Source organism: Ranitomeya variabilis, chromosome 4 (genome assembly GCF_051348905.1).
Source record: "Ranitomeya variabilis isolate aRanVar5 chromosome 4, aRanVar5.hap1, whole genome shotgun sequence".
In the NCBI taxonomy this organism is placed as follows: domain Eukaryota; kingdom Metazoa; phylum Chordata; class Amphibia; order Anura; family Dendrobatidae; genus Ranitomeya; species Ranitomeya variabilis.
Genome location: NC_135235.1, coordinates 504,062,947 through 504,088,708, shown reverse-complemented (window position 1 = coordinate 504,088,708; position 25,762 = coordinate 504,062,947). Strand labels below are relative to the sequence as shown.

At 45.1% G+C, this 25,762-nt stretch overlaps 1 protein-coding gene across 1 annotated transcript in view; it reads right to left on the bottom strand.

Annotated features, from left to right (window-relative positions):
- VAT1 (vesicle amine transport 1) overlaps positions 1-22,498 on the bottom strand; it is a 70,067-nt gene extending 47,569 nt beyond the window's left edge. The window contains exon 1 of the mRNA XM_077252039.1: positions 21,985-22,498. Within this exon, the coding sequence (XP_077108154.1) occupies positions 21,985-22,410 (426 nt within the window). The 5' untranslated portion in view covers positions 22,411-22,498. The remainder of the gene's footprint in view (positions 1-21,984) is intronic.
- Between the last annotated feature and the right edge of the window lie 3,264 nt (positions 22,499-25,762).

The window sequence follows — 25,762 nt, the reverse complement described above, 5'->3', positions numbered from 1 at the left end:
GAGACATTCTGAATTTTACTATCACATCTACTTCATGTAAAGGGAAACTTGTAGATGCTGGGTTGTTAAGGACCTTTCCAAATTATATGCCATTTATGCTGCTGGTGTGCCCTTCTCTGGAAAAGGAACCTGCAGCATTTGCACCCCCTGCAGTTAAAATGACTCTTATAAGCCCAGACAACATTCTAAGGGTATGTGCACGCGTCAGGATTTCTTGCAGAAATTTTCCTGACAAAAACCCGGACATTTCTGCCAGAAATCCACATGCTTTTTCACTTTTGACGCGTTGTGCATTTTTTCCAAATGCATAGAATTGCGGAAAATCCGCAAAATTAATGAACATGCCGCTTTTACCGCGATGCGTTTTTTTCGCCGAAAAAAAACACCATGTGCACAAAACATGCAGAATGCATTCTAAATGATAAAAACTCATACATTATCCATCCTATCGCAAAAAGAACGCAAAAAAACTGAAAGTGTGCACATACCCTAAAGCTTCTTAATGTGAAGTATCAGAGGGCCTGTTTATGCATGAATGTGTTCCACTAGCTCAACTTCATTAATATTTAATTGGCCAACACTTACCCAGCAATATATAGGGCCCAGTGGACCATGTATCTGTGCACAATTCCTCATTCTGTATTCAAACACTTAGATTAGCAGATCACAACACACTGATGTTTAGAGAAAACAACCTATGTCAGCTCTACGCAAGAAGCTGTCGTGCATTGGAGTTTGTGTAAAGTATTCAGATTCAGCATTGCCAACAGTTTTTTGGTGTGAATTCCAGTTTTACTTCAATTTAACAGATTAGTTGCACCTTCAAGTAGTTTTAGTTTTCTGATTTTAAGTCTGTCTTTTCCAGGTTAAAAAAAAAAAAAAAAAAAAAAAAAAACTTGCAGAATTTGGTACAACTACACTCCAGGCCCTTGAGTGAGTTTATGTACATCAGTATAGTAGTTTTGGCGCTTTTGCAACATTTAGCAAAATAGGTCAAGTGGTGGGGGATGGGGTGGTTGAGAATATAATTTGTGCCTTTACACAATTTGTGAATTGCATGTACTGACCAAGTTCACACAAAAATTAAACACAAGTTAGGGTACCGTCACACAGTGGCATTTTTATCGCTACGACGGCACGATTCGTGACGTTCTAGCGATGTAGTTACGATCTCGCAGTGTCTGACACGCAGCAGCGATCAGGGACCCTGCTGAGAATCGTACGTCGTAGCAAATTGTTTGAAACTTTCGTCGCTGGATCTCCCGCTGTCATCGCTGGATTGTTGTGTGTGACAGCGATCCAGCGATGCGTTCGCTTGTAACCAGGGTAAACATCGGGTTACTAAGCGCAGGGCCGCGCTTAGTAACCCGATGTTTACTGTGGTTACCAGCGTAAAAGTAAAAAAACAAACCGTACACACTCACCATCTGATGTCCGTCAGGTCCCTTGCCGTCCGCTTCCCGCTCTGACTGTCTGCCGGCCGGAAAGTGAGAGCAGATCACAGCGGTGACGTCACCGCTGCGCTCTGCTCTCACTGTACGGCGGCACTCAGTCAGAGCAGGAAGCAGACGGCAAGGGACCTGACGGACATCAGATGGCGAGTATGTACGGTTTTTTTTTTTTACTTTTACGCTGGTAACCACGGTAAACATCGGGTTACTAAGCGCGGCCCTGCGCTTAGTAACCCAATGTTTACCCTGGTTACCAGCGAACCTCGGCATCGTTGGTCGCTGGAGAGCGGTCTGTGTGACAGCTCCCCAGCGACCACACAACGACTTACCAACGATCACGGCCAGGTCGTACCGCTGGTCGTGATCGTTGGTAAATCGTATAGTGAGACGGTACCCTTAGAAAAGGGACTTAAATCAGCAAATTTGAATCACGTTTTATATACATGCTCCAGGACCAAAACCCAAGATGACAAGTAGCTGCATAAAGTTTCAGTGTTAATGCCTTTAAGGGAATGTTGCATTTTGTTTGACTAGCGTTCTACTCCAAAACAAACCAAAGTGTGGTTTTCGGAGTTTCTGTACACAGTCAATTTAATAAACTTCAGATTAACTGTAGTACAGCCACAGCCAATGTTTTAGAAGCAAGAAATTGTACACTTTCAAGTTGTTTCAATACATTTGTTACCCCTGAAGACACCAGTGTTGTATTGTAAATAATGTCTTGCGTCTTCTATAAATACCATGTGAATAGTGTGTCATAAGTCTTCATCTGCAAATTGCCTCTGCTGAAAAAAAAAAAAAAAAAAAAAAAAAAAAAAAAGAGGACTTCACTATAGCGCCACCTGTTGGAAGTAGCGATCCTACAAGTCACAATCAACCCTTTAACGAGTCGTGCAATATGACTTCGGATAAAAGCCAAATCAGTATCTCAATTCGCAGACACGGTGTTTCGGGCTGTTGGCCCTCGTCAGTGCGAAGCATGAGAACTGATTTGGCTAGGCGAGAGGCTCTGGACTGGGGTCTAAGGGGTAATGTTTCTCCTTATGGAGAGTGACATACCAGCTGGCTTGTCAAGGTAAGGAGGCTTATTCGCCGTCGTAATGCATAGTGTAGGGTATAGTGTTGTAAAAGGTAATTTATAGGAATGTAGATAAATTGAGCACAAAGTTTACATACCCTGGCAGAATTCTTACTTTTTTGGCTATTTTTCAGAGAATATGAACACCAAAACTTTTCCTCCATTCATGGTTAGTGGTTGGGTGAAGTCATTTATTGTCAGACTGTTTTCTCTTTAAATCATAACCCAAAACATCCAAATGACCCTGATCAAAAGTTTACATACCCCATTTCTTAATACAGTATTGCTCCCTCTAACTGACAGCTTGAAGTTTTGTGGTAGCTGTGGATGAGGTTCTTTATTTTCTCAGATGGTAAAGCTGCCCCCACTCTTCTTGGCAAAAAGCCTCCAGTTCCTGTAAATTCTTGGGTTGTCTAGCATGATGTGCACGCTTGAGATCTCCCCAGAGTGGCTCAGTGATATTGAGATCAGGAGACAGATGGCCACTCCAGAACCTTACCTTTGTTCAGCTGTAGCCAATGAGAGGTAAACCTGGCCTGGTTTTGGATCGTTATGTTGGACAGCCAAGTATGGCCCATGTGCAGCTTCCAGGCTGATTGCAAATTTGCCGATATATGCTGCATTCATCTTTCCTTCAACTTTGACCAAGTTTCCTGTGCCTTTGTAGCTCACATTCCCAAAACATCAGCAATCCACCTCCATGCTTTACAGTAGGAATGGTGTTCCTTTCATCATAGGACTTGTTGACCCCTCTCCAAATGTAACATTTATGGTTGTGGCCAAAAAGTTCAGTTTGGTCTCATCACTCCAAATTACCTTGTTCCAGAAGTTGAGGCTTGTCTCTGATGTTTTGTGTATTGTAGGCGAGATACTTTGTGGCATTTGCACAATAATGGCTCTCTTCTAGCAACTCAACCATGCAGCCCATTTTTCTTCAAGCGCCTCCTTATTGTGCATCTTGAAACAGCCACACGGCTAGTTTTCAGAGAGTCCAGTATTTCAGCTGATGTTATTTGTGGGTTTTTCTTTGCATCGTGAACAGTTTTCCTGGCAGCTGTAGACAAAATTTGTTGGGCCACCTAGTCATTGTTTTGTTTACAGAGCCCCTGATTTTTGTTAATCACAGTTTGAACGCTGCCGACTGACATCAATTCCTTGGATATCTTTTTGTATCACTTTCCTATTTTACACAGTTCAACTACCTTTTCCCATAGATACATGACAATTTTTTGCTTTCCCCATGACTCAGTCAGAAATGTCAGTGGCTGGATGAAAGATACAAGAGTCTGTCTGGATCCCAGAAACTCACTCAGCTTTTATGCACACACTGATTACAAGCAAACAGGTCACAGGTGAGGATGCTACCTTTAGTAGGCATTCAAACACATTAGTGTAAACTTCTGTGCATGTTAACAGGCCAAAATCACCAGGGTATGTCAACTTTTGATCAGAGTCATTTGGATGTTTTGCGTTGTCATTCGGATTTTAAAAGACAGTACTTTGAGAAATTGCTTCACCCAACCACTAACCATGAGTGGAAATAAGGTTTTGGTGTTATTCATATTCTGAAAAAAAGGCCAAGAAAGAAAAAAATTCTGCTGAGGTATGTAAATTTTTGAGCACAACTGTAGTTGACTAACTAAAAGTTAAGAGTTAAAGTTTGGGACAAGCCCATAGTGGGATGGGTTAGTGTTAAGGAAAGTGACAGTTCCTGCTAGGAAGAGGGGTTTGGAGTGAAGTGAGCTGTGCTACAGTGAAAGTTATCCCGAGGAAAGTGACCAATGAATGGCTTTCCAGAGGCAGTTCCTAGAGCTGGTATCACAAGGTAATAGGCCTTAGCAGCACTGAGTGACTTGGACTAGTGAAGGATCCAGAGCTGTAGCTCTCAGGCACCAGTAGTGGAAGAAATGGGTCAACTGCTGGACAAGTAGAAGAGACTTGTGAATCAGGACTGTAGAGCTAAAGTTGGGCTGTGGTAAAGCAGGGAGAACGGATATAGAAAGCCCTGGAGAATAATACAGAGGAAGGATGTGGAGTGGAAAATCATTCATACTGTACAGGAAATGTCCATAAGACTTTGTACCCACAATTTCTTACCAAGTTACGGTTCAATAAAGAATTTTGGAAAGGTGGTCTGACCTGTGCAACATCTGGTCCTGGCAAGCCCACAACCCCAGCTACATGATTGGGCATAATGCCCTCACAGCACAGGTCCACACACCCAGCCAGGGCCCACACTCATGTAACATGCTGGGGTGCTGAAGATAGGTTTCTCATCCACAGCTACCTCCCCACATCATGTTAAATCAAGATGTCCGCCAACAGTGGGTAGCATCTAAATTGGCAACTGCCATTTGGGAGAAGTGCCCTGTGTAATTGCTGAAACCTCAGTGACTGAAGAATTCATTCTATAAAAAAAAAAAAAAAAAACGAACAATTTGGAGAGAATACCCACTGGATGGACTTTTTGTGTACCCCTGGTAAGAAAATGGCCCCACTAAAAGCCAAAATCCCATAGGTTATTCTTTCTAGCAAATGATACCCTCCCTAAGGTTTCCTAACTGCAGGATTTTAAGACATCTAGCAGAATGGTCTCCAAGTAGTGACTCCATTTTATTAAGTGACTGCAGAGCAGTGAACTTCCCAAGTAGGGTCGTCGTCATTTATTGTTATAGCGCCATTTATTCCATGGCGCTTTACATGTGAGGAGGGGTATACATAATAAAAACAAGTACAATAATCTTAAACAGTACAAGTCACAACTGGTACAGGAGGAGTGAGGACCCTGCCCGCGAGGGCTCAAATCTATAAGGGATGGGTGAGAATACAGTAGGTGAGGATAGAGCTGGTCATGCAGAGGTTTGATCACTTGTGCTATTGCTGTATTTTTATGCAGGTTAAATGCTGCTTTTTACAGAAGCATCGTAAGCTGAGATTTAAGAACCTCATATATGCCTAACTTTCCAATTTAGTAAAAAAAAAACAAAAAAAAAAACCACACGCAAAAGTTTAAATATGAAGCAGGTCTGCATTTTGATGAATGAAACATTGAAAATACACTGTAGACATTTGCACCCAAAAAGATTTATAAAAATGTCATGAAGATGAAAAATGGGTGTTTTAAATAGTGTTTTTCCTGCCAAGAGAGCAGGTTCTGGCTACAGAAAAAGCACAGCACAAACTATGCATGTAAACAGCCTTAGTCAAATACAGGTTGCAAGCCATTGCGGATTTATGGATCACCACAGCAATGGGCCTTATAAGGGTTACAACCTTTATTTAGTATATATCAATGTTATGTTTTAGGTGGAGAACAGTTACTATGAACAAGCCATATAGAATGTTTGAGCCAAGACCAAATAAACCATAAATGAACAGTAATATAATGTATATTGTGGCCAAATACTGCAGGCTATGCACCATGTATTTACGGTGACTGGGATAACTAAGGCTGGGCAGGATAAAGCGGTGGTCATGTGGTAGACTTCTGGAATCTGGGCAGTGCCAAGACTACAGCTGCGGCCAGTTGTAAACTTGGAGACAATGGCACATTATATCTGTCCTGTGGGAGCATGACCTATTCAGGAGCGACTACAGGATGAGCTAGAGAATCTATGGACTAAAGTGGGATGAAGGATCAGAGTTACAGCAGAAAACCAAGAAGCTCCTGCGAACTCAAGTTGGGAAGCCTTTTCCTGATAAACCCGTTTCATACATCCAGCTTGTAAAAAAGACAAACAAATCCTCAGAAACCAGTTGCATTTCCTGCAGGAAGTCCTGTACACATTTAACTAGTGAACATGCTTCATTTTTTGCAAATATGTCCTGCTGCACCAGGAAAATGTGGGATTCTATACTTCAGCAAAATTATGTCTCGCTTAGATTTCAGGATACCCAAGTTATGCCTTGTGCATGACCAAACACAGAGAACGTGACCTGTGGCTGTACCACACCAGGTGGCTCAGCATCCATTCTGGAGGAGTGCACCTATATTACAAGTTTAAGCCGATCTCTACACCGCCATGCCTGTCACACACCGGCCAAACCTGCTGTAAAAACTCAACCATTCTACAGCCAAACGTTTATACAAGCCTTTTCTTATAATGGCACACTTACTACAGACTTCAATTCAATGAGATTTTGCCACTGTAAAGATCACTCATCTGATCCACACGGTGCAGACTTCTCACTAAATAAATCTCATTTCATCACCCAGTCTAAAATTACCTTTATGTTTGCTGCCAAGATGACAGTTTGCCAAGGTAATTGGTTTTGGTTGCCATGGAAACAAGGTTATTTTCCCAGAATGCCCTGCTGCCAATGTAAGCAGTGCATTGGATAATAGGGGCAGAGTTACAGTTATGGGCAGAGCAAAGGAAAAGTAATGGAAACGCTTGTAAAGACGAGCGCATTGAAGTCTGAAGAGTCTCATTTCATGAAGGCAGATCCCAAGTATGCCTCACGGACAGATACTAATCTAAATTTTGTAGCCTTGTCCAGAGATTACACCATGTAACAACTCCAGGAATCAGTTACACACTTCTCACTTCTACTCAATGCATTGTCTTGGGCACCAAGGTACACCAGATGCAAATATGTGTGCCACGCTCAACCTACTGCAGCCTTAAACTCATTCTAAAAAAGAGTCAAACTGGTCAGAGTCAAGACAGTCTAAAAATGTGTAAGAACCCTAAAAGTTTCTTACCTGGACATGCCCTTTAGCAACATCTATATTTTAGTTTTGAAAGTAGTTAAGAAATGTGCACTTGTGAACTGCAAACATCTGCGTACTCAAGGGTGCCTGCAGATGGCACAGAAGCTTGGACAGGCTCTTAATTTGCGTGCAGATGTAATGTCCTCGCCAGCTTCCTCCAAACTGCAGGAGAGCAGCCTGGAGATAAAGGGAGGATATTCAGATATAGTTCATAGCAGAAAACCTGCAGCACGAGCCGTGCATGAGATCAGGATGTGGGAAGATCACACGCCACAGAACCTCCAACACTTTCCACAGAGGTCTTGTCCAATGGCCACCTTTGCTTTTCAGAAGCAAATGATTGCTTTTGAGCAACACTAACTTCCTAAACCACCATTTTAATACTGAGGAGTGCCTGTAAAATAATGTAGCCGAGTGCCTTTGCAAAGCGTTCTGTATTAGGGAAGCAACTGACATGTTCCCCACTCAGATAGGAGGAATGGGGTTGTCCACATCTGGAGTGGTCAGGCTACAAAAGCAAGAATTAAGTCAGAGCAAGACACATTGTTCTGGGCTGATAGATAAAAGCAATAGAAGACAGGAGCACCCAGGACAACACATCAGGGGCAAACATTAGTGCAAGAACACAGGAAGAGGCAAGGGGCTCCTTTCTATCACAAACAGGTGGAAATGTGCAGCATCACAAGCCATTAGACTGTAAAGGGCCCTATATTCAGGCACAGGTGTGCTTTTTGTCTGTCCCCCAGTGGCACACCGGCTAGCCTATATTACAGCTACAAACTACATAGGGATGTGAAGATAAAGGAAGATTTCTGACTAAAATATAGTGCAATAATTAACCAAGTGTAATCACCAATATGCAAGTCTGTCCCCCAGCCCTACCATGCCATAAGGCACCCACAGCCTTTGGTGTAGCTCTAGCACAGCCCTGACAACACACTTACAGGACCTTTGCAAAAATGGAACATTCCCCTTGTGTATGCGTACTGCCGATTGACATCAATATCCGTATTCACATCCTCCAGTATGACACTTAGCTCATACTGTAAACACTCAGGTATTCCTTTAATGGTATGTGTCCACGTTCAGGATTGCATCAGGATTTAGTCAGGATTTTATGCAGGTAAAATCCTGACCAAATCTGCACCTGAGGTCGCTGGCAGGTCACCTGTGTTTTTGGTGCGCTCTCATGTGGATTTGTGTGTTTGTCAGCTCAATAAAGATATACCAAAAAAAAAAAAAAAAGGGTGATGTCATTTCTTGTATAACCTTCTTATTTACATACTCCATTGAAGAATGTTTACACAGACAGATGATAGATATCAGATAGATCGATAGATAATAGATACGATAAATACAATAGATCTATCTATTATCTATAAATATATCTTTCGATAGATATATCTATAGATATATCAATAGGTAGATAATAGATAGATAAATGATATAGATATACTAAACATCATGCTTGGTATTTATCTGTATCTTTATTCTGTTTGTCTGCCTGTCATGGAAATCCCAAGTCACTGATTGGTCGCTGCAAAACAGCCATGACCAATCAGCGACGGGCAGTCTGGCGGTGAAATGGCCGCTCCCTACTCCCCTGCAGTCAGTGCCCCCTCCAGTCAGCGCTCACAGGGTTAATGGCAGCGTTAACGGACCACGCTATGCCACGGTGTAACACTCCGTTAACGCTGCTATTAACCCTGTGTGACCAACTTTTACTATTGATGCTGCCTATGCAGCATCAATAGTAAAAAGATCTAATGTTAAAAATAATTTTAAAAAACCCATATACTCACCCTCCGTTGGCCCCTGGACCCAGCTGAGGCCTTTCCAGCTCCTCGCGACGCTCCGGTGACCGGTCCATGCATTGCGCTCTTGGGACCGGAGCGTCGCAAGGAGCATCAGTAAACGCCTCACCTGGATCCGGGGGCCAACGGAGGGTGAGTATAGAACTTTTATTTTAATTTTTTTTTTCCTTAACAGGGATATGGTGTCCACATTGCTATATACTATGTGGCTGCTATATCTACTGTGTGGGCTGTGCCATATACTCCGTGGCCAGCCACGAACAATCAGCGACAGGCGCAGTCCGGCTGCGAATTGGTGTGGGATTTGAACCACGCTTCGCCAATTGGTCACGGTTGGCCGAATCCAGTGTATTCAATGTATTATTCTAAATTCATAAATAAACTACATACATATTCTAGAATACCCGATGTGTTAGAATCGGGCCACCATCTAGTAGATATATAATAGCAAGGCCGATGTTTATGAATGAACGTTTAATTGAAAAAAAAAAAAAGGAAAAAAATGGCGTGGGCTCCCGCGCACTTCTCTGCGCCAGAGGGGGAAAGCCGACGGCCAATATTTGTAGCCTGGGAAGGGGGTAATACCCATGGCCCCCCCAGGCTATGAATATCAGCTCGCAGCTGTCTGCGTAGCCTTTACTGGCTATTAAAATAGGGGGACCCCCCCCAAAAAAAATTGATGTGGGGTCCCCCTATAATTTATAGCCAGAAAGGCTACGCAGACAGCTGTGGGATGATATTCATAGCCTACAGAGGGGCCATAGATATTGCCAGGCCCCCCCCCCCCCCCGGCTACAAATGCCAGCCCACAGCTGCCCCAGAAATGGCGCATCTGTAAGATGCACCAATTCCGGTACTTAGCCCCTTCTCTTCCCACTCCTGTGTAGCGGTGGGATATGGGGTAATAAGGGGTTAACGTCACCTTGCTATTGTAAGGTGACATTACGCCGGGTTAATAATGGAGAGGCGTCAATAAGACGCCTATCCATTATTAATCCTAGAGTATTGAAAGAGTTAAAAAAGAAATAGACAGCCAGAAAAAAGTATATTTTTAATTTCACCATACTTAATAGCCTGCAAAAAACGTAAAATAAACCGTATACTCCCTGTCCGAGGCAGTCCAATTAATAACGAGTGTCCCACGACGATCTCCCCTATAGAAGTGACATCGGGTGATGTCACTGCTCTATAGGACCTCCAGTGACACACTGACAGGAGACAATGGCTCCTGCAGTGCAGCACTGAGGTTACTGTAGTTCACTGGTCTCACTTTATGGCAATTGCTGTGTGGGAACTTTCTCACACAGCAATGCCAAAAGTGAGACTAGGGACTATTTTCTCACAGGGACATAGGAATACATTCTGAGGAATACATTGTGGAAGGATACCTTCCATCATTGTATTCCTGGAGCCCCTGGAGAGCGGTCGCATCAGCTGATGCTCCTGCTCGCCACAGGAGATCATCATGGGACACTCGTTTTAATTGGATTTCTGTGGATCAGGGAGTATATTGTTTGTTTATTATTTTAATATTTTTTACAGGTGACAATGGCTTCGGGGATCAAAGTGACAAGTGATGGCGAGTATGTACTGTATGTCTATGTATGAGTTGCATGTCGCAGCATGTCGCAGCATGTCGCAGCATGTCGCAGCATGTCGCAGCATGTCGCAGCATGTCGCAGCATGTCGCAGCATGTCGCAGCATGTCGCAGCATGTCGCAGCATGTCGCAGCATGTCGCAGCATGTCGCAGCATGTCGCAGCATGTCGCAGCATGTCGCAGCATGTCGCAGCATGTCGCAGCATGTCGCAGCATGTCGCAGCATGTCGCAGCATGTCGCAGCATGTCGCAGCATGTCGCAGCATGTCGCAGCATGTCGCAGCATGTCGCAGCATGTCGCAGCATGTCGCAGCATGTCGCAGCATGTCGCAGCACACAGTCTAGACGAGTCCAGCTCTGCTACATCTGGATGCCTGACATCTAGATGTAGCAGAGCTGGTAGATGATCACCGGAGATAACTCTAGCGATCACCTACACTACAGCGTTCTTGCAAACAGCTGATCAGCTGTTTGCGAGAACCAGACTAGTGACCGGAGATAAGTCCCGGTCACGTGCACGGCAGTTCTCGCGATAACATAAGTTAGCGCGAGAACTGCAGTGGACAAGGGACTTCCGGCGGCGGGACAGGTGAGCCGGCATGGACATGCGTAGTAAGCTGCGCGTACGCAGTTTCTACACATGTGACTAATCATTAGATGCGATGTTATCGTATCTAATGATAGTCTATGGTAAATATACGGTGCGACGTAGCATCGCCGCTTTGTGAACAAACATGCTGCGTTCTGAAAAGATGCACCGCATGTCAGTTTACGCCGGTGTGCCGCCTCCGCATTTTACCGCATAGTGGAGACGGGATCTCCTGAAATCCCCTCCACTACGCTGTAACATCTGGATGCTGCGTGTTTGACACTGCCGCTCTACGCAGCATCAAACACGCAGTGTTTCCTGAACGTGGAAACATACCCTAATACTATCCATTTATGACTTGCATAAAGGTCAGGCCTTACCAAGACATCAGCAAACTAGGTCAAAAAAGGAATTTATACAGCATGCTAGAACATCCAGTCAGCTGGCAACTATCTAGACGTACAGAAATTAATGTGCATCCATTTGTAAGAATAATAATAAGAATAAGAATAATAAAGTCCTCAAATCCAGGAATAAGACATGTAAAAGTTAGCCACATCTGCAGGACCTCAGTCAGGTATGGCACATAAAACCCTCTAAGGCCCTGCCATATGCACAACAACCCCACTAGAGGTTCACTCAGAGGCCCCTCTACTTTTTTTGGACATATGAACATTTAAATAAAAGAATAGGATGGTGTTAGTAAAGTGTGACAGTAAGGCATATTACAGAAAGGAATAAAAATAACACCCATGTTAAAACCACTAATCTGTTTGACCCAGTATAATGTATAAGGAGAGCCACTATATACTATATACCTGTAGACATGCTAGTAAGTGCAGGGGAAGCACTCTGCTTCAGTCATTCCATGGCTTTGCTGTGGGAAGGATTTTGTGCGCAAGTCTCTAGTGGGTGCAACTCTTCATTGATTGCAAGTCATACTTCAGATTGTTTAGAGTTTATCGATGAGTACAATTCATAGACATTCTGGATAACAGTCAATATTTCTAGTATTCTGTCGTGTGCTATGAGAGGACTACTTATCACCCATCCCATGAATAGTAATAACTAGATGGCAGCTGTACTGGGTCCTCACTGAAGCTCTCCTCCCCTGCAGAAAGTGATCTGCATTGCACAGGCCCAGTGTGCCTTACTATACTGCTTTGTGTTAGGATCTCCCAGATGTAAACCTGACACCAGCATGTTGGGGAGAGGATGGAGCATCCTTTGAAACTACTACTTTAGTACACAAAGCAGAAACATTAACAGTGAGCCACAGGCTGCATTGTTGTGTGTAGGAGAATTTTCCCTTTACAAGCATTGCACTGTTACATTGATCTACACCATTACATTTTGGAGAGTTAAAATTATATTGATTTTTTACATAATGAAAAGTTATTTCTACCAACAGTTCTTTTTAGTGCAATACCAAAAATATTGTAATAAAATATTGTTTAATATTCCTATAATTTTAACAACCCATATAATACTATATAATTTGTTATTGGCAAATTGTGCAAGATTTTAATTTCTCCATTTATCCAATTAAAAAAAAAAAGCAAGGAACACTCCCATATGCAAGTATGCACAAGAATAAGCAGTTGGGGAAACAGAGGGGACTGTGCTGGTGGTTACAAGTGGAGAACAACTCTTCACACGGGGGCCATGTTTGCAGTACAAGCATAACTGGGTAACCTTAGCAAGTTACGGATATTCTAAGTGCAAGGCTGAGGCCCCTCCACTTTCAGGATTAGTGGGTGTTTCAAAGGTTAGATCCGCACAGCAATCATAGTGACAGCATATCTTAGCAATAAGTTAAAATTTTACAAGATGGGACTATCCTTTTATGTTTTCTAGAATGATCACTTGCCACTGACTACGTGAATAAAGCCACATCAGCTGAAAGTGTTACATGATTTGCACATCACAATGTATGCCTCAAGACACAGCAGGTTACTGCTCAACAGACTAGCTGACCTGCAGGTGCAGAGCAAAACCCAAGCTGGAGCAGATGACAGACCTTTGCTACCAAACCCCAGGGGTTCTTCACTGACAATACCCTTTGTGTGGGGAGACTGCATAACTGTCATGTGGTAAAATCATGGCAGTCACAAGTTTGGCTGATTTGCCCAGAGGATCCTTTAACAGACTTTGCATAGAAAAAATTGATTTCAAGGCACCTACACAGTGTGATGCAAATAGATATTTTAGCAGGTTGCAAAGTCATTTCAATTATTCTGTACACTTGAGTGTAGGGTCTTAGCAAGTTAGGAAAAAAGTTCCCCAAATTCTTCCTTATTACACAACCTAAGCAATTACAAGATGACCACTTGATTCAGCAAGTCCAGTCAGCATATTACACACCTTTAGGACTCAAGTCAGTGTCAACTTGTATTATTACAAACAGAGGTACATATTAAATGCAAGTTACCTGAAATGAGGCAGCATTGGAAGAGAACACAGCTGCAGTTACAGAAGCAATGTGATTCATGGGCCCAGGGTCATGCTGTAGGAATCTGCCATCAGCATTATACAATGCTGTAGATAAGCCCTGAAAGGCAGTGGCCGTAACTTGTATCGGCCAAACCTGGTGACAGGTTCAGTTTAAGCGACATTGGAAAAGCCTCAGTCACCCATTACATACTGCAATCTCCAGATCACCATGTAATGGTTCAGTGTGAAGAAAAAAAATTCAATTTAATGATACCATAGAATGTTAAGGGACCTCAAGGGTTGTGTTCAGCCCCCCAGCTCAATGCAGGATTCCCTAAACCACCTCAGACAGATGTCTGTCCAGCCCGTTTGAAAACTTCTATTGGAGGAGAACTCACCACCTGGCAGACTGTTCCACTCATTGATCACCCTGTCAAAAGGTTTTCTAATATCTAATTACAAAGTTAACTTACAATGGGGGGGGGGGAAGGATTTCAGGGTCAGACAACCTCTAACCCCTCTTAGGGTATGTTTTCACGGTCCGTAAACACTGCAGGTTGGACGCTGCGTACAGCTGCAGTGTTCAGATGTTACAGCATAGTGGAGATGGGTTTTCATGAAATCCCATCTCCACTATGCGTGCAGGGACACCTCCGGCTTCCATGCGTAAATGGACATGCAGCGCTTCTTTCCAGACCACAGCATGGCAATTTATCTTGCAGAGATGCTCAGTCTCCACAAGACAAATATCACCATCCAATGTATAGGATGCAGGGATACCGCACAGTTCAATGAACACAGAGGAATCACCTGCGTTCAGAAGCTGGCAGCACTTGGACGCAGCGAACATGTGCTGCATCCAAAGCGCTCCCGGTTCCTGACTGGAAACACCCTTAGTAATCAGGCCAAAGTTTTAAAATTTGATCAGTGTCACTTTGTGGTAACTCTGGAACGCTTCAACAAATCTCAGTGATTGAGATTTTTTTTTGTAGCACATTATAATTTATGATTATGGTAAATTTAGGTAAATATTTTGTCCTTCTAAAACAAAAAAAAAAAAAACCAAGAAAAAAAAAAACAGGAGTTTGCCTAAAATTGTAAAAAAAACTAGCAATTTTCAATCTTTGAATGATTATTCCTTTAATCCAGATAGTCATACCATACAAACACATTAACAAACATTTCCCTCATGTCTGCTTTACATCAGCACCATTTGTAAAATGTTACTTTTTTTAGCATTTGAGGAGGTTTAGAAGTGTAGCGGCAGGTACATTTTTTAAGTTTCATTGAAAAAGAATTTTTTTAGGGAACTATCCATGCTTGAAGTGACTTTTGGGGTCCTAGATATTGGAAAAACCCCAAAAGTGATACCATTTAAAAACAGCACCCCTGACATATTGAAAACTGCTGTCAGGTAGTTTAGTTACCCTTCAGGTGATTTTTCAGGGATTAATGCAAAGTGACATGACCGGAATGAAAAAGTGTATTTAACACCTAAATGTCACCACCTTCAGAATGGTTACTACAGCTGGCAGACTTAAGGTACCGTCACATTAAGCGACGCTGCAGCGATATAGACAACGATGCCGATTGCTGCAGCGTCGCTGTTTAGTCGTTGTGTGGTCGCTGGGGAGCTGTCACACAGACAGCTCTCCAGCGACCAACGATGCCGAAGTCCCCAGGTAACCAGGGTAAACATCAGGTTACTAAGCGCAGGGCCGCGCTTAGTAACCCGATGTTTACCCTGGTTACCATTGTAAATGTAAAAAAAAAAAACAACAAAAACCACATACTCACATTCCGGTGCCCGGCGTCCGCTTCCCTGCACTCCTCCTGCATCCTGTGTAAGTGCCGGCCGTAAAGCAGAGCGGTGACGTCACCGCTGTGCTCTGTGGGAGATGCCGGAGATGTTCGGCACTGACACAGGATGCAGGAGGAGTGCAGGGAAGCGGACGCCGGGGGACCCGACAGACACCGGAATGTAAGTGTATGTAGTGTTTGTTTTTTTTACATTTACAATGGTAACCAGGGTAAACATTGGGTTACTAAGCACGGCCCTGCACTTAGTAACCCGATATTTACCCTGGTAACCAGTGAACACATCGCTGGATCGGCGTCACACACGCCGATCCAGTGATGACAGCGGGAGATCCAGCGACGAAATAAAGTGCTGGACTTCTAGCTACAACCAGCGACATCACAGCGGGATCCAGATCGCTGCTGCGTGTCAAACACAACGAGATCGCTATCCAGGACGCTGCAACGTCACGGATCGCTATCGTTATCATGTTGTTCAGTGTGAAGGTACCTTAAGGCCGCCATTTGGTTTCGAATAGCCATGGCAATCAGGACCACACAATCATGATCTCAGGGTGCTAATGGGGATAAATAGAAAGCCCCCACACTGTTTATATGATATCCTCACTAATTGACAGCAGCACCTAAGGGGTAAACAGATGGATGGTGCCAAAACAGATCGTGGCCAGTACAGCAAGTTGTCAGCTATAGTGTACAGCAGACAGCTGCTGGATTGTCACCTGTATGGGGAAGCTATTCACTTATATCAGGTCAGCAAAAAGACATATTGGCAGTCATTAAGGGGTTAAGAGGTGTTAAAGGGAATCTGTCAGGTTTTTGCTATGCAATTTGAAAGCATGATTTAGGAACAGAGACCCCAATTGCAGCAAAGTGTCACTTACCAGGCTGTTTTTTTTTTACCAGAAGACCACCACAGGAATAGGTGTGTCTACTGGTCAATTTGTGTTTAGCCCTGCCCCCACTACAATCTATATTGACAGCCGCTAATCTGTATTGTGGGCAGGGTTACACAGGGCTCATCATTCAAGTGCACTGCTACATCTGCAGTAAAGAAAACATTCTATCACAGCTGCTGTGGTATACCAAGTGATACATTGCTGGAATCAGGGTCGTCCCTACATGCTGCTGTCAGATTACATAGTAAAAGTCTATAGACATTTCCTTTAAGTGCTCTGTATAGTGTAATGACAGGGCTCTGAATGCCAACTAGAAAGCTGAAGAAACTTGCTCAGGGCTCTACTAGAAGCAGCTGCAGATAGACCTGACATTGCATCAAGATGAAGGGTGAATGATGGAGAATAGAATCGAGGCAGTATCAAGTCTAAAGCAATCAAGCAGAAATTTAATTCTTAGCATGGAGCAATAATACCTGAAAATGGAGACCCATCAGCAACCTCTATCAGAACACATCTATATCAAAGTCTACGAGGGCAACAGCCAACTCCTCCTAGTGCTGCTCCAGCCTCTGATTAATACCTGATCTAGGTCCCTGTGGATTATTCTGAACTACAGCAGGCATCAGGTGTTCTAGGATGATTGAATTAAGATTTTAGGTTACTATATTTGGATACATGAACAAAGCTAGCAGCTCCTCAGAGTACAGTAGCACTCTACTTGGACTTGTTAAAATGGATAATCTCAGACAACAGCTGACTGGCCTGGGACCCACTCCTGACAAACCACCAGTTTATCCCACAACAGTGACTGAAACCGTTGTATATGGCAGTTGATGTAGTGGAAGGATTGCCCAATACCACCAGAACATGAGTGGCTCCAGTAAAGAGGACCCCCTATAAGTGATAAGTACATCTTAAGTGGGTATATTACTAGAGGTTTTCTTCATGGGACAACCCATTCAGCCTTTATCTGAGGCCAGGATTGGGCTTCAGATATACAAGGATGCATGTGGATGAAGAGTCAGAAGGGAATCCTGTTAAAAATAAAAAAGGATCTAATCAGGCACATGATTAGACAGCAACTCTAGGCTTGCTAGTGGAGGTCTTAAGTAGAAAACGTATTACTTTGAAGTCAGTGATCAGTTAGCTAAACATTTACATTAAAGAAAGTTGAAGCTTTCCCCACTCTGCTCCCACCACTGAAGTCATCTGTTGTAGTGGGATATTCACGTCCATGTTGCTGGCTCATCCATCACTTCCCTCAAGGAGTGACTCTTCCTGTGTTGTCTTAAGAGTACTTGGGCTCCCAGCTGAATAGAAGTATTAATATTTATTATGATTTGCTTATATAGTGCACAGAGCTTTACATACATCACTGTCCCCAATGGAGCTCAGTCTAAATTCCCTATCAGTATGTCTTTGGAATATGTGAGGAAACAGGAGAACTGGGAGGAAACCCAGGCAAACATGGGGAGAACATACAAACTCCTTGCAGATGTTGTTCTTAATGGGATTTGAATCAAGGACTCAGCACTGCAAGGCTGAACTGCTAACCATTGAGCCAACATGCACCTGGGGGGATTGAATTCAAACTACTTGCTCATTAACTCCAGACAATTGTCAGGACAGTTCAGAGGCAGATCCACAGATGCTTGGCCAATCCTGATCTGTATGGGGCAGTTACACAAGCCTGTCTATAGGGACAGTCCAAGCACCATCTGTAAGACGTCGGTTTCACAGTTGTCTCCTACACGTCCCAAGTGTTCTTGCTGCACCATTCACGGCATTAACATGTGCGTGTTGTATAGTTGGCTGGCAGATAAGCATCTGAAGTTTCAGTATGGCTGGATGCTGGGTATAATCAGCTCTGTAGGCCAGATCCACACAATGACCAGATCACACTGCTCCAAGATGGAAATTAGTCAAAACAAAGTCCTCCCACTCACATTCTCTCAACTGGAGCCCATTATGATGTATGGCAAGTGAGAGGCAGGATTGTATATTGGCAGGGCAAGGTGCTTCTTACAGGATTAGACTTTTCAGATGTGAGGAAGATTAAGATTTTTTATTTGTGGCACTTGAAGCAGCAAAAACCCCAGTATTACACAGAAAGCCGTGAACAGGCCAGCCGATCTAATGAGCACCGACTAGAAGCAGAGAAACATGAAACAGGAATCTGGGTTAGTACACCTGCAGGGAGATGGCAGCACGGAGTGGCAGTGCTCAATATAATTGCCCTGCTCTTGTAGAACAAACATGACAGCAGCCAAAGCTTTAGGAGGGAAAGTCTTTGTAGTACATAGAGCGAGGAACATTAAAGATGTGTTTTAGGAGCTAGTCAGGCATGGTCCTTCATCAGTGCAGAAATTGAGGCTTCGTCAATCTGCACAATATATGTGCAGCTCACAAAAAATAAAAAAAAAAATTAGGAGTTGAGCATCATATCTGACTTTGGGGTTGGAATACCTCCAACACTTAGGTCAGTTACATAATGCACCACGCCACGCATGTTTGATATGGAGGACCCCACCTATCAAGGACAGGGGGTCCCCATTTCCTGGTCTAAAGTACCTCTTTGTACACCTCTCCTTAGAAGTCTAGAGGGGAGAGGAGCAAGCAGCACCCTTTCCTTAAATGGTTTAACGTAACACTTCAGGCAGGTGCTTACTGCTCTGCAGCCTCCCTGCAAGTTGGGTGGAAGCACCCCAAATTCACACTTCTAACTAGCAGCATGGCTGCACCACTGGCCTGAACTGTGCGCTCCCCAAGCAAAGGCAGCTCTGCCTCTACTGTGTTCAGGGGAGCGCAGGATACAGAGCTCCAGTTGGCAGTCTTCAGATCTCATGCATAAGCGAGAAGAGCATGGATTCTGCCGCCACCTCCATTTACAAGAGGATCATCACTGGGTTCTCATGGGTAGGTTACAGGCAAAATATTACCATATTCAAGATATTTATAGCCTACACTTAAAGTCTAATGTTGTAAAAAGCATATAACTGACTTCAATGGAGAGACTGGTAAAATGTGCATGTACCATCTGCTTTGCATTGGTAAATGATGGTTATGAACTATCCCCACAGAACAGCCATTTATGACCTCTTGTGTGCCAAAGTATGAGGCTATAGGGCAGTGTTCCCCAACTCGAGTCCTCAAGAGCCACCAACAGGTCATGTTTTGAGGATTTCCTTAGTATTGCACAGGTCATTGAATGCTTGCCTGTCCAGGTGATGTAATTATCACCTGTGCAATACTAAGGAAATCCTGAAAACATGACCTGTTGGTGGCTCTTGAGGACCGGACTTGGGGAACACTACTACAGGGGATGGAACGTTAAAGGCACAAGTATAGCACTGGCAAAAGCTCTGGATGCTTTTTACATGGGGGAGCCCTTTCATTTTTTGTAATTCTCTCATTCAGAGACCCATAATCTATTTTATATTCTAAAAAAGACACGAGAATAATAAGTGGATATTCATCTATTTACGTTATGGATTAAAACAGTTAAAGTGACTATTAGTGACTAATTAAATAATTAGTAAAGTATTGACAGATTAATAAACCCTAGTAGTGCCCAATGCAGAGAATGAGGTTATTAACACTGCCAGCACACAGGCATTGTATTGTTGGCAGCAATTGGCTACAAAGCGGCTTATTTCATGTCTTGGGAGACTGGCATAACCCATTTATGTACCTCCGGTGATTTCACATCAGGCTTTTACACTAGGGTCCATATTACACAGCCCAGCTGGGTGTGGCAGCAGGGATCTAGTATAGAACAGTGACCACAGCATCATTGCAAAAATTAGAGATTTCAAGTTCTTACATGGGGATGATAATCCCATATCCGATATCCTCATATCCAAGTGCCATGCACTATTGCCAGATGTCAAGTAAGAACAGTGATCTGCAACCTGTGGCTCCTGGGTGTCAACTACAGCCTTCAACATTGTAGGGTCAGTCTTGCAAGCCACAAAATAGAGTGGGTGGGTGAGTGGGTGAGTGAGTGGGTGAGTGAGACAGCCCTAAAATAATCCGATCAGCTGGGTGTGGACATTATAGGGTCTACCTAATTAATAAGGACAGAAGACCAACTATGACCCTTGCTCAGAGCAGGGGGGCTATGTCCAAGAGCATACGACAATATGTAAAGAACACAATGGGGTTGATAACGATGAAAACTAATTAAACCCAGGTTAGTGACCCCTTTAAATATAATTGGTAACTACACCACTTTGCAGACACTAGTTTTAAGTGGCCAAAAAAGCTCCCATAAACTAATGTACTGCATCTGATTGGGGCAAGATGAAACAGGCATTCAGTACCAGACAGCCTGGTTCACAAAACTGACTAACCAAGGCAACATGATGACCATCAAAAACCCAGGTGAAACCTAGATTAATAAGTGGGTCCCAAATTGAGGACTCCCCATTTATTTGCTTGATCGTAGTATCTTGCCTTGTAGGATCACAGTTTCCTAGAATGCTGCAGGGTATTCCTACCAAATTACTGAAAGCGGCACAGACTGAAGAAAGTTCACAGGATTGACAGTTTACAGCTGCTGTAAGGCATCTCAAGAATGATGCGACTGGCACCACAGCAAGATCTGGGGGGTTTCTGATCTGGAGACAGGTATAAAGTGATGTAAACCAGGCCAAGATCATCCCGACCAAACTCATCCTACATGGCCAGGACAATGCAGAGTCCAGGGTGTGGTCCTCAGACAAAGCGCAGCTCGGAGGGGAGAGCAGCCATAAAGTGAGCCTCGTCAGCCCCATGTACAAGCTCTTCCAGCCCCAATCACCGAGCCACTTCACACTCACCAACAGGCAATTGGACAATGCATTTATGGCCAATTAGCCATAGACAACTTACAAGAGCGTCCTCTGCTGGAAGACAAAGGCCCACACAGGCAAAAATAAATAGCCAATAGCTGTGTATAAGACAATCACTCATCTATAGTCTACAGAAGGACCCATTACCATCCTTCCAAGAAGGACACTCACCCAATATTTTAATAGCCCCATAACAGCTGTTAAGGAGTCATACACAGAATGGACCCAGTCAGAAAGTGAAGGGTTAACTCAAGGCTTGGCACGATCTAATGTGAAGATTTTGACCAGTTCACCCAACGAGGCATAATAACACCTTATTACCCCACTACATGAGCCACACCCTACAGCCACTTTTAAAGGGTCACACCCATGCAGCATCAGCAAGTGGAGGGTTAAGAGGGAACTTAATGATCATCCGGGAGCAGAAGGCAATAATTTTAATTTAATGGCTTGGAAATAAGAAAACGTAAAACAGCTGCACTGAGAGCAGAGGAGCCAGCCATGGCCACACCCATCTCCAGACAGCAAGTTAAGGGTTAAAGACAAATGTATCACCCCAAACAATGGTGGCACAGTGGATGGGCACTGGTCCTGGCCAGGAGTGATCAGACAGCAGGGCACACTCATGTACCAGGGAGGCTTCACCTAGGAGCCACATGTCTGCCGGTGCTGTGCCAGCTCCTACCGGTGCCAATCACAGCCCGCCTCATTAGCATATGGAAGCGAGATGCTAGTAGCAGCAGCAGCTCGTGTAACTCACCTGCCGGTCAGTCACCCCCTCTCCCAGCTCCTCCACGGTGCCCGCGCACTCCATGCCCAGGGACAGCGGCATAGATGGCAGGCGGTCGCACACCCCTTGTCTGGCCAGGAGGTCGGAAAAGTTCAGTCCGCAGGCCCTGACCCTGAGGAGCAGCTCCCCGGCCTTGGGCTTGGGCTGCCCCTTCTTGGTCTGCAGCTTCACTTTATCATAGCCGCCGTGTGCGGACAGGACCAGGGACTTGTAGGTGACTTCGGGCTGCGGGGGCTCTGCCGGGGCCGCTGCCGCCTCCTCCTCCGCCGGCTTCTCCTCCGGAGCCTCAGCAGCTGGAGCCTCAGCAGCTGGAGCCTCCTGGACCTGCTCCTCGGCCGCCGGGTTCTCCTCAGGCTTCTGGGGCTGGGCAGGGGCAGCTTCTTCTCCCGCAGACATGGTCGGTGGCTCGCAGTGTTATCCCGGAGACAGGCACAGCACAATGCTCCAGCGGCGGGGAGTGTCCGGCTCTCAGCTGAGGAGAGGAGGGGCCCGGCTCACCGCGCTTTATACCGCCCGGTTAAAGAGACAGGGTACAAGAGCGCTGCAGTTACCCAGAGCAACCAATCCAATTGCAGCTCTCATCTGTCTAAGGCAAGTTGACAAATGAAAGCCGTGATGTGATAGATTGCTATGGGCAGCTGCGTCCCTTGTTTTCTGCCCTGCACAATGATAAAATATGTTTTTCATTTGCTATTATGGCTTGTGCCAGTGGCTGAACTTGAAACTCATGGGCCCCAATGGGAAAGCTCCAACGGGGCCCCAAATATTTTACATCTTTAATAGCAATAGTCTTTTTCTATAGGCCAAAGGGACTTTTAGGGCCCCCAAGGTTCCAGGGTCCGAGTGCGATTCCAACCCCTGCACCTGTTGTAGTTACACCCCCGCCTTGTGCTGAGGTCACCAATCCGTGGCCGGCAGACTGGCATGAGGCCATTTACCTTTCTTGCGTTCCCACACCTTTCCTCCATAGTAAATATAGACACAGGGATCACATAAGGCAATGTTGACACAGAGAGGTTTTCAGGATTTTTTTTCAGCATATTTGTTTCAAATAAGCGCATCAAGAATGGCTCCAAAAATCTCAATAGACTTTTCCTATTTCATTTTATTTAATTTAAAAAAAAGTTCCTCATGGGAACAGTAATAGGCCACATTCACACATTCAGTATTTGATCAGTATTTTACCTCAGTATTTGGTCAGTATTTTACCTCAGTATTTGGTAAGTTTATACCTCAGTATTTGTAAGCCAAAACCAGGAGAGGAACAATCAGAAAAAAAGTATAAGGCCGGCGTCACACTGGCGTTTTAAACGGCTGAGTGCAATGCAATAAAAAATCGCATTGCACTCGGACCAATGTTCAGCTATGGGGCAGCTCCCACCAGCCGACTTTTTGTCGGCCGTTTTCCTCGGTCCGAGACAATCGCAGCATGCTGCGATTGTCTCGGACCGAGGAAAACTCTCGGCTCACTCGCACCCATATAAGCCTATGGGTGCGAGTGAGACAGCGCACATCACTTGGATATCATCCGAGTGCTGTCCGTTATAAGCGGACCCCAGCAATGGAGGAGATGGAGAAATTCATTTCTCCGCCTCCTCCGCAGCTGTGCTCCGATCCTCCCTGTGCGAGAGAATCGGAGCACAGACGCATGACACTCGGCTCCTGCTCTGCTGCGAGCAGGAGCCGAGTGTCATTAGCATATCGCATCCGATGCTCTCGCATCAGATGCAATATGCCAGTGTGACGCCAGCCTAATAGAAACATATGCACCACTTCTGTATTTATCACCCACTCCTGGTTTTGGCTTACAGATACTGAGGTAAAAAACTGACCAAATACTGAGGTAAAATACTGACCAAATACTGAATTTGTGACCATGGCCTATTACTGTTCCTATGAGGAGCATTTTTTTTCCTGTAGTGGCTTTGAAAAATTCCCCGGAATCTGCTCCAAACGTGACATGCCAAGTCAGAAGGCTTCAGAAAACACTTCAGAGTAAAAATGTAAAAAAAATTCTTCAGATCCTCTTCAAAAAGCAATTGGTGAAGATAAAAGGACCTAAACAAACCCTTCCCAAATAGTAGAGTTTCCTGAGGCGGGTTTCTGCTAGTAAAACTCGTACTTTTTGACTGCCTCGAAAACACCAAAGCCTAAGGCTACTTTCACACTAGCGTTAACTGCAGTCCGTCACAATGCGTTGTTTTCCAGAAAAAACGCATCCTGCAAAAGTGCTTGCAGGATGCGTTTTTTCTCCATTGACTAACATTACGCGACGCATTGCGACGGATTGCCACACGTCGCATCCGTCGTGCGACGGATGCGTTGTGCTTTGGCGGACCGTCGGCACAAAAAAACGCTACATGTAACGTTTTTTGCTGCCGACGGTCCGCTTTTTCCGACCGCGCATGCGCGGCCGGAACTCCGCCCCCACCTCCCCGCACCTCACAATGGGGCAGCGGATGCGCTGGAAAAATGCATCCGCTGCCCCCGTTGTGCGGCGTATACAACGCTAGCGTCGGTAACCTCGGCCCGACGCACTGCGACGGGCCGAGCCCGACGCTAGTGTGAAAGTAGCCTAAGGCTACTTTCACACTAGCGTCGTTTTGCATACGTCGCAATGCGTCGTTTAGGAGAAAAAACCCATCCTGCAAAGTTGTCTGCAGGATGCGTTTTTTCCCCATAGACTTACATTAGCGACGCATTGCAACGTATGGCCACACGTCGCATCCGTCGTGTTTTGGCGGACCGTCGGTAAAAAAAAAGTTCCATGTAACTTTTTTTGTGCATCGAGTCCGCCAAACTCCGCCCCCTCCTCCCCGCTCATCACACTGGGCAGCGGATGTGTCGTAAGACTGCATCCGCTGCCCACGTTGTGATTAATTAGCACACTGTCCGTCAGGCCGACGGTTTGCGACGGCCTGTACCGACGGACTAGTGTGAAAGTAGCCTAAGGCTGCGTGTCCACGTTCAGGATGGCCGGCGGTATCGCCGGAGCGGCGAAGCCGCTCGGCGCTAAGCCCCGCCCTCTTCTGGGACGCGATGATGCCGGATGTGTTAACTGTACACATCCGGGATCATCGCCCCCCTCCCATAGGGCCCTGTGTTATGCCTTGCGGGGACGCTGCGTCCCCGCAAGGTGTACGGACATGCTGTGATCTGAAAAGACGCAGGCCCGCCGCGTGCGGGTTTCCACGCATAGTGGACACGGGATTTCAAAAAATCCCCTCCACTATGCTGGAACATCTGGACGCTGCATGTTTGACGCTGCAGCGTCAAACACGCAGCGTTTACTGACCGTGGACACATACCCTTAAGGCCCCGTCTCACTAAGCGATTTACCAACGATCACGACCAGCGATACGACCTGGCCGTGATCGTTGGTAAGTCGCTGTGTGGTCGCTGGGGAGCTGTCACACAGACCGCTCTCCCCAGCGACCAACGATCAGGGGAACGACTTCGGCATCGTTGAAACTGTCATCAACGATGCCGAAGTCCCCCTGCAGCACCCGGTAACCAGGGTAAACATCGGGTTACTAAGCGCAGGGCCGCGCTTAGTAACCCGATGTTTACCCTGGTTACCAAAAAAAACAAACACTACATACTCGCCTTTCGGTGTCCAGGTCCCTTGCCGTCTGCTTCCTGCTCTGACTGAGCCGCCGTACACTGAGAGCGCAGCGGTGACGTCACTGCTGTGCTCTCACTTCTCACTGTACGGCCGGCAGTCAGTGAGAGCAGGAAGCAGACGGCA